Raw genomic sequence first — 16266 nt, 5'->3', positions numbered from 1 at the left:
ACAGAGAAAGAGAGATAATGAGAGACTATGGAAGTGTTTCTATTACTCAAAGCTAGCTTGGATACAAATGAAGGAGGGAGCCTCCCATTTTATAGGCAAGCCCTATTCAATCTAATGGTTACAGTTAATCTCAATGGACAATTAATATCTAATTCTAGAACTTTCCCATCTAACTCAATATTGAAGCATTCTAAAATTTTTAGAACATTCTACACGGGTTTGGTCCTAGAGTTTTCCGGGACACTTTGAGAAATTTGTGGCTAGATACTCTCGTGTTTGCTCGATTTCGGGCTTGATGAGTTTTTGCTCACTTATGAGGCATGACATTCATCCTCACTCAATCCAACAATGCCCTTGTTGCTAAGGGAGCATTGCTCTTGATTCTTTGGTCGTTGCCTTCTTCGTGAGTGACTCCTTTGGAGCCTTTGCGTCAAGTCTTCTACCCTCGGCTTTGCTTGAGCATCGCTACTCTTGGAACCATCGTTCTAGGTTCCTTTACTTCCACATTGTCGGTGTTATCACCACTCTTTTCGTTGCACTCTCAAATGAGAGGGGTTGAACTTTTTCTCACTTGGTTTCACATTCTCCTTCGGTGCTTGATTGGACTTTGCCTTGAAACACCTTTGGATAGCACCCAACCTTCACACTTTTAATATTTAAACTTCAATTATTTTATTATAATTAATAAAAATAGTAATTCAAATATGGTGAAAACGCATTCAATTGTTAATGTGATTCATTTCTTTATCTTTGTCATTTTCATTCATTTTTGTTTATTTGGTTTTATGTGCAATTCGTCTATGGTTTCAATAAACTAGCGGAGGGACCGATTGAATATATTTAATTAGGGTTCAAATAATTTATAATTAAGTTTCAACTTTTTGCCTATTAATTAAAAACATATTTAGTCACGAAGTCATTTCACTATAGTATCATAACTGAACTCTCTCTAATTATATATCATTATGAAAGCTACCTAATCAATGCTCATCCAATGACTTTGTCATAAGTGTATTACCCTCATAAGATATTATTAATCTCTTTGGAATAAATCTATTCCCCCAATATAATCTTATTTTATCTTATAGCAACAATTATATCTTCCTTAATGAAAAGTCAATTACTATTAGATAGTAATAAAGTCATTTGTCACAAAGACAAACGACCCATGACCACATTTACTTTTTATCTATCATGTAATGTCGACGAGAAAATATCATTTACCCATTAGTTAGGTTATGAATTTCACTTTTGTAAATGATGCTACATACTACAGAAGTCGTATACCCAACACACTAGTTTTCAGTTTCTTATCTATTTGAACTCAATTTTTTATTTACATTAAAGTATATGAGTCATGCGTATTTAGTCCATCTTCTACTCAGGATTAATGTATGTCACACTATAAACATCACAGATGAATAAATCCATAAATGTTATGAATCTAAAACTTTTTTCAAGAATATTCAATATATCCGTTTTACATATATATGTTTATTTTTTGTACTGATGAAATTATTGTGGTGACCACCTTTTACTTAGTTTCGCTGATGAAATTTTTGTAGGTTATAATCAGTTAAATTAGTTTCATCAAAAAAATTCGACCGAGAAAACCTAATAATCTTCCCCGCAAGTCATACAATGTAGAAATCGGATCGGATCAACATAAATTTTCAATCGGGTCGGTTAGAAAAACCCAGCCCCACCCTGGTCCGCCCAGCTCTATTGTAAATTTGGTCTAACAGGAGCAACAAGGGAAGATAACGTTACCTTTAAATCTTTTTCCATAAATAACAGACCAATCAACAAGCTACCACCAAATCAGTTACTCATAGGTTCACTCATGTTGAACGAAACAAACAATCAAACAAAGCTGTCACCCAAACTTTCCCTCAATTCCTTCACAAATTACAGGTCATTCCAGCTTTTGCATAAGAGAGAGAGAGAGAAAAAAAAAGCTAGAAAATACTTTGAAAAACACGCTAGAAAGTTTCAGCCAATTTTCCTGCCAGACAAACAAGTCCACCAGTCCTCTCACTAGGTTTCAATATAGAAATTTTTTTCTCCTTTTTCTATCGATCTGTACATCCGCCGATTCCTTAGTGTTCTTTACGATGCCTTCTCGCCGTAGAACCCTCTTGAAGGTCATCATCCTCGGCGACAGCGGGTTAGTGTTTTCTTTTTTCTTGTTGCTATTATTATAAGCCTGTCCGTTCAATTTTATGCGTATATATTCGCATGTATTTTGAAAGAATTCGTTTCTAGGTTTTCCGTACGGATCTTTCTATTCGAATTACTGCTCTCGTTTGTTGTCGAATGATTATGATTTGATTGTGATTTGTGATCTTTAATTTGCAGGGTAGGGAAGACGTCTTTGATGAATCAGTATCCTGCAGCAGTCGTTTTTTACTAATTATTGAGAAAAGCAGAGAAATGAAGTGTTTTTTTTTATATGTAAATAAGAAATTTACTTTTTACTTTTAGATATGGTTTTGTTTTTTACTATTAGTTATGGTTTTGTTTGCCTTTACATTTTACTTTTAGATATGTAAATAAGAAATTTAGCAATCAGTATAAGGCGACGATTGGAGCTGATTTTTTGACAAAGGAAGTGCAGTTTGAGGATAGGCTTTTTACCTTACAGGTTAGATTTCACACTGATCTCTACTTTTTAACATCTCGATGAGATTGTTTTAGTTGCTGTATTTGTTTATTTTTTTGAGATCTTAATCTACAATGAACGACTATGGTGTGCTATTGACTAGTGCTTGGTTTTTTATACCTACTCCTTTGTTCTTGAACCAAGTTCTAGCTTTGCATCCAAGATCTGTGACAAATGCATCTTTTCTCTATGATATTTAACTCATAACTGCCAATGCTAACTTTTTTCTTTTTATTCATTGAAAAACTCCATGGCTGCTTTTTTCTTTAGTTATATCATTGATCAATTGACGAGGAGCGGATTTGTGGTTATTGACTAGGGAATTATGTTGCTCCACTTGTTGACTAGACTTCTGTGATTTAGCATTAGACAACCTCATGGATCACTATTGAGTATTTTCTAGCAGATTGTAGCATTGCATTCTAAAATTATCTAACTTTTCTTTTAGCCTTTTTGTGTTATTTGAGTGACCACTTAGCTCAAAATTCATCAATTTTCCCCCTCAGATCTGGGACACAGCTGGCCAGGAAAGATTCCAGAGCCTAGGTGTTGCTTTCTATCGCGGTGCTGATTGTTGTGTTCTTGTATATGATGTCAACTCAATGAAATCGTTTGACAACCTTAACAACTGGAGAGAAGAATTCCTTATTCAGGTATATATTCTGAACTTCTGAATACAGATGAAAACCATCTATCAACTCTCTGGGATTTATTCGGTAGAGAAATGACAATTTGAGAAACCTTGCAGGCAAGCCCTTCGGATCCTGAGAATTTCCCGTTTGTTGTTTTGGGGAACAAAATCGATGTTGATGGTGGAAACAGTAGAGTGGTATGTATTTTTCAATTCTTCCTTTACAGTGTCACTTGATATTCTCTTTCTTCCTAAAAGATACAATTATCCACATTGTTTTGACTCTCTAGGTGTCTTTGAAAAAGGCCCGAGCATGGTGTGCCTCGAAAGGAAATATCCCCTATTTTGAGACATCTGCCAAGGAAGGAGTTAACGTGGAAGAAGCTTTCCAATGCATAGCAAGGGATGCTCTAAAGAGTGGGGAAGAGGAAGACATGTAAGTTAAAAACCATAAAGTAGTTCTACTCCTGCAAACATAACATTCAGCACTTTCGAATTATGAAAAAAAAGCCCTCGGTAACACCAATCAATTGCTACACATAGATATGCAATACAATGGTTTAGCTTGTACATTCTCAAACCGGGAAGTAGCAATATTTGCATGGCAATATTTAATATTGAGGACACATAGTTGCAGACTGTTTAGTTTGTGAATTTATTTTTAGCATAATGACTTATTTGGCTCTCCGTTTAATTTTTTGTTTTTTTAGCTCTTAAACTTGCATTAATTAATTTTTGAACATTTTCAGTCATGTTAATACTTTCTTATTTTTTCATGTTTTTGTTTTCGTTCATGAAGATACTTGCCCGACACCATAGATGTTGGGAGCAGCAGCAGCCAACCAAGGTCAGGCGGATGCGAATGTTGAAAGATACCATGCATGTTCATTATTTTTTCCTGTTCCGCCAATAAGTACGGTTAAAATGTTTAGAATGATTTGGTGTTTCCCAACCATTTTATGGGATTTATGGTGTTGGTGTGAGAAAAAAAAAAGGTCTGTTAATGCTTTTGGTTTGGCTGGATTTAGTTCTGTAATGTTCTCATTTGTAAACATTGTTTTTTGTTCTGCACTGCCTACGCATTGTTTTTAAAGTACATTTTATGGTATATTTCATAATTTCAAACTAAGATTATCTTGTGGAAGAATTAATTTTCATTGTCCGTAAAATGAACATTATTTATAAAAGAAAACCCAATCTCAGCTTAGCAGCTTGTGAAAACTATTCTAAAATCATCGAATATTTGTGAAATCAATCCAATCGGCTACTAAAATTTGGTCCATTTTTTCCATGATTTATCCATTTACTTGGGCGTTGATGCAATGATATAATAAGGAAAGAGTACTGAGGAAGATGTGGTGGTATCAATCAGGTTGAAGTGTTGTGAAGAGTCGGAAATTATAAAGGGTAGACGTGGAGAGAGTTTGAATGTTACGTGTCAAGGGTAAGTTGACAGCTTAGGGGTCAGGGTTTTTCTTTCAACGGCTCTGTACCTTGTATCAGAATGAATGATAAGATATGTCCCATAATAGATATCATTGTCTCATCAAAGACATCTACTCTAGACATTCCGCAATTATAACTTAATTACAAATTCAACACGTTAACGTTATTGTTTTGGAGTATTTTATCGGCTAAATAATATACCGTCTCAAACCTTTCTAGTATAAAACATTTTAAAATTGTCTTGCTCTTTTTTTAAATTTCTTCCAATTTAACTTATCATTATAATATTTTAACCTCCTAACTTTTTGGGAGCTTAAGATTAGACCTATTCATGAGTTGGGTATTTTATTTGATTCAATTGATTTGGGTTGAGCTTAAACAATGAATTTTTGTCTTCGGGTCTAGCTGGATTAACTCAAGTTTAAATTAAATGATTTTTAAAAATATTTTAACGAAAATTTAATTATTAAAATATATAAATATTAATATAAAAGATATTCTTTTGTTATTTTATTAGTTTTAGAAGAAGTGTATGCTTTTTGGACAAGTTGGGTTAAGCTAGGCTCTGACTTAGAAATTTTTTTGATATCGAACTTTGGCATAGCCCACGAACACTTCTAATTAAGATCCTTCAATGCATAATGAAGTTAAAAAAATCATAATTAGTTTTACTATCGCAAACATATATATATTTAGTACTTTTGAATTTAGTTAAATTTTATTATTAAGTTGTGGATTTATTTCTTGTGCTTTAATTCAACCAATTTTAAGTCTTATAGTTTTCGAGTTTTAAACTTCAATCTTCCAAATGGTAGCCTTTAAATTTGTTATGTTATATCCAAAATCTGATTTGACAGATATTATCACATATGTGAAACCATGTTAGTTTCTATTTCTACATACTAAAAAAAAAAAAGTTAGATAATGAATTTAACGATTGTCGTTAGCATCAAAATTGAAATTTTCAAATTCGAAAATGATAGGGAATAAGATTGACCCGATTATGCTTAATACAAGACTAATGCCGGAATTTAACCAAATGGATTCAATTGTTATCTTTGGATAATGGTTGGAATTTTAGAATTGGAAAAGTAAAAAAGTAAAATTGATTAAATTTTATGGATTCAGGATGACAATTTCTATTCACAAGTAAAAGAGTCTGCATTTGCTTTTGCAAATAAATTACCTGCTTTTCTATTAATGATGTCGTAAGTTGCCGGATTTGATCCTCTTCCTGGTCTGCAAGAAGTTTTGCCTTCACTGCTGCTGCTGAGAGTGCTGTTTATCAGTGGATAGGCAATTGGGTGAAGCTGATGTCATCTTTTCTTGAGGAAGAGAAGTTTCAGCATTTTGGTCAGCATGGTTGCTGGATGAAGTTTTCTGATCCCAAACTGGGGTGGACTTGTCCTCCTTGAGGCTTCTGTTTTCTGAATTTTCAACATTCTGAGCATCCTGATTACCGGCATCATTGACAACACTGCCAAACTCTAACTCACATCAGATATAAGAGCCACAAAGTGGTTCAATACTTCCGGATAATGCTTTCAGTGAAAGTTAATAAAACCCCAGTAGTCCAAGAACTCCAATACTTCCTGCCTTGCATCCAAGTCGCCAACTTCAATATCTGGCACTCAATTTGTACACTCGGATTTGCATGAAATTTCTTCATAATCCTATTACGTTTTTCATAGCGAAGGATGCTCAATTTATGCATACAAAGATATATGTACGTTTTCCATAGTGTACAAATCCGAGTGTTAACGTGGAAGAAGCTTTCCAATGCATAGCAAAGGATGCTCTAAAGAGTGGGGAAGAGGAACATATGTAAGTTAAAAACCATAAAGTAGTTCTGCAAACATAACATTCAGCACTTTCGAATTGGAAACCTTTCAGCTGTTCCAAACAAAGATTATCCCCTGTTTCCTCTGCACCTTTCAGCTGCTTTTAAAAGTTTCATCACTATCTTATTACTCAAATTGGAAGCCTTGGAAGGCTTGTTATTGAATGTAAATCAAATATGGAGGACTGACCAGAATAGGGATTCTTTTCTTGATAGACATTATAACAGTAGTTACTTAGGCATAGAAAAGAGATATATACCTAAATATATGGAAAAATATATAATATATTCCTAAATATAATATCCCATAATAATATACAGCTAAAACACCAGCACCATGGAAAGCACCTAAACATTACTGATATGTGACTCTGCCAATTTATGATTACGTATGTAATGCATCTTTTTCATGTTTTGAATATCCAAGCAAATACATAAAACCCATCATAATGAAGCTTCAAGTTCCACACAAGTCATAAAGGAGAAAACTGAACACAGCTAAAAAAAATCATCAATCAGTAGGAGATTATAGTTTTGGAAACATATTAATGTAATATCTTCAATAACATTGCTTTTATGTCACTAATCAAAAGAGACATAAAAGAGAGTATAATATTTCATCCTATGATTTGAACTAGCCCGTATAATGCTAGAGGACTCAGTAGTATTTGATTCGCCTCATTCCATTCAGATTCAAAAATTTTCTTACTCTTGAGCTTCATAAAACATTGAAGCATGAGTAGACTGTCCGACCCGGCTTGATGACTTGATCCGACAATACGAGTTACTTTTAAAGTTTGAGCTATTTTCTCTAAACCACCCAGCAACCCTAATAGTTTGAATGTGTGTTTGAGGTCGAAAACATTGTAGCCAAAGAAATAAGCCAATTGATGCACGAATGAGTGAAGATCCAAAGGCAATGGACTTTGAGTAAGCATCTTTAGCATGAATCCAAAGTCATAAGCACCGTGAAAAGTAATCCAAGTAATACCATTCAGACCATAACAATTGAAAACCAAACCGTAATCCCAAAGCTTCTTTGCAAAATCTCTAGAATCAATCCCCTTCTCTTTATTCTTCTCAAAATCTATTCCTTGACGTTTGAGCAGCTCGATCGAAGTGCTAGCATAGTGGTCTCGATTGATATTGAAATCTTTAAAATTAAATTCCCAAACATAACGAAAGGGAGAATCAAAATCCGGCAAATTACCTTGAGCATCCGAAAGACTCAAGCCGAGCTGAATAATTTGAAGCGCATCAACATTCGACTTCATATAATGATAATTAATAACGGGATTGTCTTCAAAAACCACTTGCTTACTTGGTTTAAAAATCGTCCCCGGAAATTCAGTATCCATAAATACAAAAGGATACCTCAAAATTGCTGCCCTAATTAACCAGAGTTCATTGTCTAAATCTTCAGCAAACACTCGTCTCACAACGATTGACTTATTGCTAGAAATCGACATCGTTGCTTTGTTTTTGTTGCCGTAATCTCACTCTGTTTTGTGTCTGCTCAATATCGTAATCTCTGTCTCTGTTTTGTCGGTAGAGTGCCGACTTTTAAGAACTGCTTTCTAATCTTGTTAGTTCAACATGGAAGCACACGTAAGATGATATATAAGCCCACGATTACTTGTACAACAAGAAATAGGTTGCTTGAGGAGTCATATTATAATCTGTCTATTTATTTTAGTAGATAAGTTTTCATTAATGGTTTTATATTTTCTTACGTTGGTGATAAATTAATTTATTAATATAATATTTTATTTTATGTAATATATATATAAAAAAAGTGTCCCAAGTAAATCGGAAGACTTTGTAATATATAAATTTAAGCTTCTATTTTATTTATATTAAAAATAAATAGTAATAATAAAATAAAATAAAATAAAAAGGAAATAAATAATAATAAAAGAAAAGAAAAAGAAAGGGTCACGTTAAGATTTCACTTCTTTCACTTTGAGGTAAATTACTTATCTAGTCCCTGAAGTAAAATAGTTAGTCAAACATGAATTTCTTCTCTCTCTTTTTTAAAAATAGTTTTAGTAGTCAAATAATTTAATAAAGTTCAGTGACCAAAATGTAAATTTACATAAACATAAGTGATCAATTTTATAGTTTACCCTTTTTAATAGTTAAAACAAATTAATTTATTATTAAAATGGTAATAGTTGAAAATAATAATTTAATTTAATAAAATTTGGAAATATATTTCTATTTTTTAAAAAATTATAAATTTAGTAATTGTTTTAGTTTCATTTTAATATTATTCGTTTTCTTAGTATTATTATGGTTTCATTTTAAAATTATTTTTATTAAAAATCCCCACGCGAATCCTAGGGATTATATTGATATATTTCGTAAGAGAATTATTATTATTATTATTATTATATAAAAACCATTTTAAATTTAATAAAAATCCAATTAAAACTGCATATAATAAAGATATTTATCTACTAAATAACATACCTGTTGAGCCCTCCTAGTATACTACTTCTATAATTTATCTTACTCTTATTATAATGAATATTTCATTTTATCTTCTTGATAATTACAATATCATTATCAGATTGTCATAATAAAATGCATAATCAATAAATTAATAAATAGTTTTATAGAAAAATTAATACATAAATTTCAAACACATTAAAGATAAATGATTCTTATTATATTTTTTAATAAGTGACTTCTTGTGATTTATTTACTGACGTATAAATTTATATATACGATCTTTGCATTAAATGTAAATTTTTATTAAGAAATAAAGAAAATCTAAATATATGAATGAGGAACACTATTTAACTTTAAAAACAATTTATTTTTCTTTTAATTTTAAATTAGTTAAATCTAATTATTTGGATTATTCAATTTTTCAAGTTTGATTTTTGATGTAAAACTCATTAGATCCTTCGCAATTTTTGAAATTGGCAAATTGATCCTTTATAAAATCTACAAAATTTCAAAACTACCTTCAAAATTTCAAAATATTTATAGAAGTCTCAAAAATTTATAAAAGATATTTAATTTTTAAAAATAAAAATGATAAATAATAAATTTGAAGCCTTAAATACACAAAATTACCAAATCAAATTTATTATACTAAGTTATCTTATTTTACTTTGAAAGAGTTCATAAATATATAATTCCAAATTTATGTTAAACTCGAAAAAAGTTATTCAACTCGATTTAATCTCTTCAACTCAATTAAGATCAAACACTCTGCCCCTAGAGCCAAGCATTTCACCTAAAAGATCAAGTTCATGAAAACAGGGAGCTTTTTAAAAGTTTCTAGAGAACAGCAGAGATGAAAGGAGGTCCAATCCAAAGATTTACAATCATTTATAACATTAAAATATCATAACATTAAAATATCATAAATAAATAGATTACATGGGTTACATCAGCCACACTTGCACCTTAAGACAACCAAAGAGTTCTGTAACCAAGGTTATATGAATGTTTAATTTTTGCACTAAATTCAGCAAGAGTACCCAAACTACCTATTATCCTTACAAAATTCCAGACACAGTAAAAAAAATTGCAGGTTAGATGACTTAAACGTTTTTAACTCGAGTAGGGACGAAGGGAGAACAATAACCATCTGCTCCTTCCTCCCAAGACAATGAGATTCCAGCTCCATTCGGTCGGTTGGAGATAGTCAACGCTCTTGATGCTGGCGCTGTAACTATCACAGGGAAACATCTTAAGTTCTTAAAAGTTCCTGAAACGAATGGCAACGCTTAAGCGAAAGAGGTACTCACCTGGCAAAACCTCATGATTGGTGACCGTCGTATAAGAATGGATGACAAATTCTATTCACAAGTAAAAGAGACTACTTTGTTCTGACTGAAGAAAGGTTGTCTTGGCTAGCACGCCGGATTGAACTTCCTGCAACTGTTGTAGATACAAATGGGTTGGATGAGGTAGGAGCCATAGGCCCCATAGGTCTTGACATTGGTGGTCTTGCGGCAGTTGTTCTCATCGGAGGCCTTGCGACTGAATTTGCATAGTTGGTTGCAATTCTATTTGCGGTATTTGCTGGTGGCATTGCTCTAGAGGAGGAAGCTGGTAGGCCCAGTCGAGCTGCAATAATTTGAGTTCGTTCATGGTAAAGCTTTTGCCTTGATCTGTCTAATTGCTCTTTTACCCTCATCATGAGACCCTCCATTTCATTGAAGAAACCTAATTTGGCTTCCATCTTAGAAAACTGCATTGAATTAAAGCCTCAAAGAACTCAAATTTTTGCTCCAGCTGTGTAAATCTTAAAAGGAGTCTGCATTTGCTTTTGCAACTAAATTACCTGCTTTTCTATTAATGATGTCGTAAGTTTCCGGATTTGATCCTCTTCCTGGTCTGCAAGAAGTTTGGCCTTCACTGCAGCTGCTGAGAGTGCTGTTACGGCAGCACGCTTTACTTTGTCAATGCTACTATCATCTTTTGTTTCTGTAGAGGTATGGCTCTCACTTTTACCTTCTTTAATCACATCTGCCAAGAATAATAAGAATAATGAGAAGATAAAAAGTACCCGTTTTTCCAAAATGCAGTTTTTATAATAAACTTTTTATGTTTTAGTAGACACCATAAAGACATTGCTCTGTATCAAAATTCAAATTTCCAAGCTGCTATGCTTAACGTTATAGGACCAATTATTGCATCTAGCCCTCCATGTATATTTTCAATCTGACTTGCGAAATATTTATATGTATTCCCACAAAATATTACTTAAAATTTCAGTACAATCAGCTTCTGAACAAAAAGTTCAAGGGAAAAAGGAGAGAAACCTGTGATTGTTCCATTTTCATTTACTGAATTAGATGTGACTGGTTGCTGAGGTTCACTCCTTTCTGATGGCTGTGAATCAGACACCATTTCTATATCATTTGATGCCTTTGTAGGCTGAGAAATCTCTCCACCAGAACTTGATTTAACTGGTTGTTGCTCATTCTTTGCTCCAGATGGAGAGCCAGAAACCGTCTCTACATTTTTCAATGCCTCTGTTGGTTCAGATAGCTCTGCCACTGGCTCTGATGCAGCTGCATCAGAAGGCTCATTCTTTTCTAATGGAACAGACTCGGACATTTCTACTTCCTTCACAACCTCTGTTCGTTGAGAAGACTCTTGTGCTGAGGTTTCCTTCCCACCAGTCTCCTCCGCAGAACTTGGTGGAACCTGGGATGCCAAGTTATCTGATCCCCTCATTACACCTGGTTCATGATCTTTTGATTGATTAGCCTTTTTAGCTTCCTTACTGGTTGCAGAAGTACCTGGCTCTTTCTTATCAGTGGATAGGCAATTAGGTGAAGCTGATGTCACCTTTTCTTCAGGAAGAGAAGTTTCAGCATTTTGGTCTGCATGGTTGCTCGATGAACTTTTCTGATCCAAAACTGGGGTGGACTTGTCCTCCTTGAGGCTTTTGTTTTCTGAATTTTCGACATTCTGAGCATCCTGATTACCGACATCATTGACAACACTGCCAAACTCTAACTCACATCAGATATAAGAGCCACAAAGTGGCAAGGAAATATAAGCTTGAGAAAAGGTTTACATACCTCTCAGAACCAGTTTGTTCCTTCTTGTCATCTGGTGGATCTTCCAAAAGAAAGCAGTTCCTTGCAGCCAGTTGAATGTTGGGAGAACTACCAGATAATGCTTTCAGTGAAGCCTGTGCTGAAGCAGCACCAATTTTGGGCCCAGCAAGGCGTGCAAAGAATCCTGCCTGCAGAGGAAGTAAAATTAGTTGTAACATATCAAACCAAATCGATAGATGAAAATAATGAAAAGTGGAATATGTCAAGAGAAAAGCTGCAAAGTCTACTTGAAGCAAAACATCTAGACTGAAGCAATGAAGATTGTTCATCATTAAGTATAGCATGTGCATAAGATAAAGGACTTTGTATGGCATAACAATCATTCACAAAGAAGTGGATTCAGAAAAAGACCTTGAAAAAGCTACTGCAATGGAGCAGAAAAAGCAAAATGCAGCATTTTGTGGTTCTGTCCTTCATTTATGACCAAGCATGGAAAATATGAATGTAAATCCAAGGACGCTTGGCACCAATTTCATTAAAATATATATATAAACAGACACATAAATAGAATCAAAAGACTAACATCTTTGGGGGTTAAGAAATCAGGTCAAAGTGTTTAAGTAGGACCACATCAAGTCACGTCCTCAATCTTTTCCAATCAGCTTATTTAGCACATTGAAATAAAGCCATGTACATGCCTTCTGATTTGAATCAAACTTGATAAAGCCATTAAAAATTATTCAAACACAAATACATGATTCCCTGATATGCAACTCACCAATGCCATGATGGGGTTTCCCACATCAGCAAATGAGAGTGTACTCTCAGATGTTAAATTATAACCAACAGCTTCGAATGCCTCCCTTAGAGCCATAATTGCACAATTTTCTTTGGTGTCTTGTCCATCTTTTGCTTCATCCATTTCTTCTGGCTTTGATGTTTCTGGAGCACATTTTATGTCGGTTCCTGTTTCAGGTTTTGACATTTCCTCACTCTCTCTCTTTTCTTTCTCATCTTCAGGTTTTGAAGCATCCACGGGTGTAGTCTGGGTCTGGTCCTCTTGAGGAACCTGATCTTCCTGAGAAGTAGTCTTAGTCTCTGTTGCTTCAGAGACATCTTTAGGGACAGATGTTTCATCAGTCACTACAGCAGGTGCAGATGTTTCTTTGGAATTAGTGTCTATATTATCATCAGAATTAAAGAATACATCCTCAATTGGCATTTGAAGAAAGTGCAGTATGCATTGAGCTTTGGTTTTTGTCGCAACATGCTCTGCAATCTCATTCCAGTTTTCTTTATAAAGTTCTAGTGCCTCGAGAAGAAGGAGAGTTTCCTGATCTGTCCACTTCCCGCCGCTAAGGCCAGAGGCCTCACCAGGCTCCATGAGAATAAAATCAGAAGAAGACATGCCAGAGCCAAACTTCCGGTTGTTAAAGCAATCAGTACATAAGTCAAAATCTGCCTGTCAAATACAAACATAGTTAGCATCATAAAGAAATGTAAGAATAAGTCAATAAATAAACATAAACCAATTTACTAAATTAGTTACGTTTGCCATTGTGATCATCCAATTCATACAAAGCTTCAAAGCTCATTACATTATTGTTGCAAGTAGAGCATCAAACATAGAACAAATTGTACAGATGGTGCAAAAGATTCAAGTTGATTTCTTACATGCTGAAAACCTATTTCTACAACAGTCGGATGAGAAGCGGAAAGGCTTGTGGATTTTTCGTTACCGTTTGGCCTAAACAGAAGATGCATAAATTGGTAGAATTCCCTCTTGCTCTCTTAGGAACATAAAACTGAATATAACATGCATATGTAGATACAAAATACATATATCAATTCCACCCAGGCATGATTTAATAACAATATAGGGAGAACCTGAACAGACATAATTGGTGCAGTTATTCTCTTGCATAGTGCACTAAATATTTTAAGGATAAGACTTATTAGTCAAGTCACTATTCACGAACCTGCTTCTGGCAATGGTAGCGCTTCCGAGAGCAATCAGCTGAACAAGAGTTGCAATGGTAATCAACAGATGGTCCCTCAAGTCTCAACAAATCATCAAGAACTGCAGACTCTGGAAGAAACCCAGATGGCATAGATGGAGTTGAAAGGTTAGCTTTGGGAACAACTGATGGGCGCGATTCAATCACCTCAAAATGAAACAAATTTTCAAGCAAAGAATCCTTTTTCGCTATCCCGTCACAATCACCATCAGCACTGACCACGGCAGAATCACCTGGAGGGAATGGATGAAAGTTAATCAAACCCCAGTAGTCCAAGAACTCCAGTACTTCCTGCCTTGCATCCAAGTCGCCAACTTCAATATCTGGCAGATCTTTAGACTCAATTTGTACACTCGGATTTGCATGAAATTTCTTCATAATGCTATTACGTATCTCCAAGTACACATCAGGGGTACGCACTGGGGATTTCCCATTAAAGAATGAAGGTAATATACATTCCTCCACATGGTGAGCTTTTTTCCATGAAAACCATCCTGTGAGTACAAAAAAGGATGAAGACCAAAATTGACAACAATATCAAACACCAAAGAGTCTAATATTTCATTTTCTTCAATATTTACAACATCAAATTAAGAGGCTTCCATGAAAGCCAATTTATTCAGAGCCCTGGTCTGCACTCTGTTAATGAAAAATGTGAGCACAAGAAACTGTCCCGAATACTTATTATCATTTCCTTGTGAGAAAACCATAATATTAAAGAATTTAAAAAAGAATTAACATTTTCACATTTCATCCATTTCAAATCTTTCTGTTTACCGATCAAATGTATGAATAGCAACCATTCAAACCGCATTGACATTTAAGACTACAGTTGAATGAAAGCACTCTCAAGCAAATAAACATAATAAAATCCTTATTATATAAGGACATTATCGCAGCATTCATAATATCATATAAGTCCAAACAAATAAAGAAAGAAAACTCTCTATTTAAGCACTCAATAAAACTTAAGAACTCACTATTTTTTTCCCTGTTTCCATTTAATTAAGATTCAAGTCAAACTGAATTTAACTTCTAAATCAACAGGAAAAAAGTTCAATCTAATTTCACCAATTCACTAGCTCCCCAAAGAAGAAATTCAGCTCACTTGAGTTCTAAAAGTAAATCTTCGATTTCCCTCCCGTTTCGTACCCATTTTTTCCCAGCAAACAAACAAAGAAAAAGAAAATTCACCGCAATGATTAGGAACCACGTGCGCATTACTGTCACGAGACCTAACAGCTTCAAACTCAGCTTCAATCTTAGCTTCCAAAGCCTCCAACTCTTCACTTGCCTTATTCAATTCCTCCAAATCTTCAGCCTTCACACTCTCTTTAACCAAAATCCTCTCCTCAAGCTTCGCGCCACCGAATCCGGAGCCCAAACCCAAGGCTAGGTTTCCACTAGGCGCTCCTTGGCGAGCCCTAGTTAAAGGACCGTTATGGTTGATCGAAGAGTGGGAGATCAAGTTAGATGACTTCTCCCGTGTAGCCCGTTTCGACGGCGTCGATGATGAGCTGGACCCGGAAAGAGAATTAGCTTTCCTCTTTTGTGCTCCAGCTCGACGGCGAGTTGTTGCCGGCTCCAGCTCGGCTGAGCTCGGTCCAGCCGGTGAGTTCCCCGCGTCCCGGCGTTTCTCCTCCATCACCACGGGTCAGGAGATTAGTTTTCTAGAAGGCAAAAAAAAAATGGACTTTGAGTCGGTTCAGTGTGAAATTTGTTGCTGTGATTTTGCTATTGCCAGTTTAAGGTAATTGCTTCTTCCACGACTAACAACAGATAATTATCTGGTGTAGTAGCGGTTCAGCACTAGCCATAAGATCGCTAACTAAACTTGTAATCGATGCCGTTGAATGATTCGTCTGCCTTGAATTGTTAGATGATAAGAGTGTTCGAATTTCGGTTAAAATTGAATTAATTTAATTAACCGATTAAATTTAGTTAATTGGTCTGTTAATCGAATTGATTTGATCGGAGTCAGTTAATAATTTTTTAGAAATTCGGTTAATAGTTAATTCGATTCAAAACTGGTCAGTTAACTAAATTAACCGAACTTAATAAATAATATTATAATATATAACTATTCGGTCGGTTCGGTTAATTCTTTGGAAGTATAAATTAATTGGTCGTTTAATTCA

General features: G+C 34.5%; 3 protein-coding genes across 4 annotated transcripts; 1 reads left to right on the top strand and 2 right to left on the bottom strand.

Moving 5' to 3' along the window:
* Positions 1-1875: 1875 nt before the first annotated feature.
* LOC105795301 (ras-related protein Rab7) lies at positions 1876-4422 on the top strand. The gene is made up of 7 exons (XM_012624866.2): positions 1876-2167; positions 2359-2385; positions 2545-2644; positions 3169-3315; positions 3411-3491; positions 3584-3729; positions 4093-4422. The coding sequence occupies exons 1-7, from the start codon at positions 2115-2117 to the stop codon at positions 4160-4162; spliced, it is 624 nt and encodes a 207-aa protein (XP_012480320.1). The 5' UTR covers positions 1876-2114; the 3' UTR covers positions 4163-4422.
* A 2656-nt stretch (positions 4423-7078) lies between these two features.
* LOC105795299 (probable CCR4-associated factor 1 homolog 11) lies at positions 7079-8147 on the bottom strand. Its single transcript, XM_012624865.2, has one exon. It carries the CDS (start codon positions 8046-8048, stop codon positions 7197-7199), a length of 852 nt encoding a protein of 283 aa, XP_012480319.1. The 5' UTR covers positions 8049-8147; the 3' UTR covers positions 7079-7196.
* A 1773-nt stretch (positions 8148-9920) lies between these two features.
* LOC105795295 (SWI/SNF complex subunit SWI3D) lies at positions 9921-15861 on the bottom strand. 2 transcript variants are annotated; one of them, XM_052628712.1, is made up of 8 exons: positions 15323-15861; positions 14090-14622; positions 12889-13572; positions 12132-12298; positions 11364-12052; positions 10883-11067; positions 10344-10789; positions 9921-10261 (listed from the first exon to the last, which is right to left on the bottom strand). In XM_052628712.1, the coding sequence occupies exons 1-7, from the start codon at positions 15771-15773 to the stop codon at positions 10415-10417; spliced, it is 3084 nt and encodes a 1027-aa protein (XP_052484672.1). In that variant the 5' UTR covers positions 15774-15861; the 3' UTR covers positions 9921-10261; positions 10344-10414. The 2 variants fall into 2 exon arrangements, with proteins under 2 accessions (XP_052484672.1, XP_052484671.1); XM_052628711.1 differs by having other exon boundaries at positions 9921-10267; positions 15323-15860.
* Between the last annotated feature and the right edge of the window lie 405 nt (positions 15862-16266).

Source organism: Gossypium raimondii, chromosome 3, assembly GCF_025698545.1.
Source record: "Gossypium raimondii isolate GPD5lz chromosome 3, ASM2569854v1, whole genome shotgun sequence".
In the NCBI taxonomy this organism is placed as follows: Eukaryota; Viridiplantae; Streptophyta; class Magnoliopsida; order Malvales; family Malvaceae; genus Gossypium; species Gossypium raimondii.
The sequence above is the reverse complement of the archived record's forward strand: the minus strand, read 5'-3'. Positions and strand labels throughout refer to the sequence as shown.

What these genes read in the sequence shown, in the direction of transcription:
- LOC105795301 (XM_012624866.2), top strand. Translation starts at nt 2,115, where the DNA reads ATGCCTTCTCGCCGTAGAACCCTCTTGAAGGTCATCATCCTCGGCGAC. An exon ending in AAGACGTCTTTGATGAATCA is followed by an intron (nt 2,386 to 2,544) that starts GTATCCTGCAGC and finishes TTTTACTTTTAG; the next exon opens with ATATGTAAATAAGAAATTTA. An exon ending in ATGGTGGAAACAGTAGAGTG is followed by an intron (nt 3,492 to 3,583) that starts GTATGTATTTTT and finishes TTGACTCTCTAG; the next exon opens with GTGTCTTTGAAAAAGGCCCG.
- LOC105795299 (XM_012624865.2), bottom strand. Translation starts at nt 8,048, where the DNA reads ATGTCGATTTCTAGCAATAAGTCAATCGTTGTGAGACGAGTGTTTGCT.
- LOC105795295 (XM_052628712.1), bottom strand. Translation starts at nt 15,773, where the DNA reads ATGGAGGAGAAACGCCGGGACGCGGGGAACTCACCGGCTGGACCGAGC. An exon ending in GAAACCCCATCATGGCATTG is followed by an intron (nt 12,299 to 12,888) that starts GTGAGTTGCATA and finishes CTTCCTCTGCAG; the next exon opens with GCAGGATTCTTTGCACGCCT. An exon ending in CATCATTAATAGAAAAGCAG is followed by an intron (nt 10,790 to 10,882) that starts GTAATTTAGTTG and finishes AATTCAATGCAG; the next exon opens with TTTTCTAAGATGGAAGCCAA.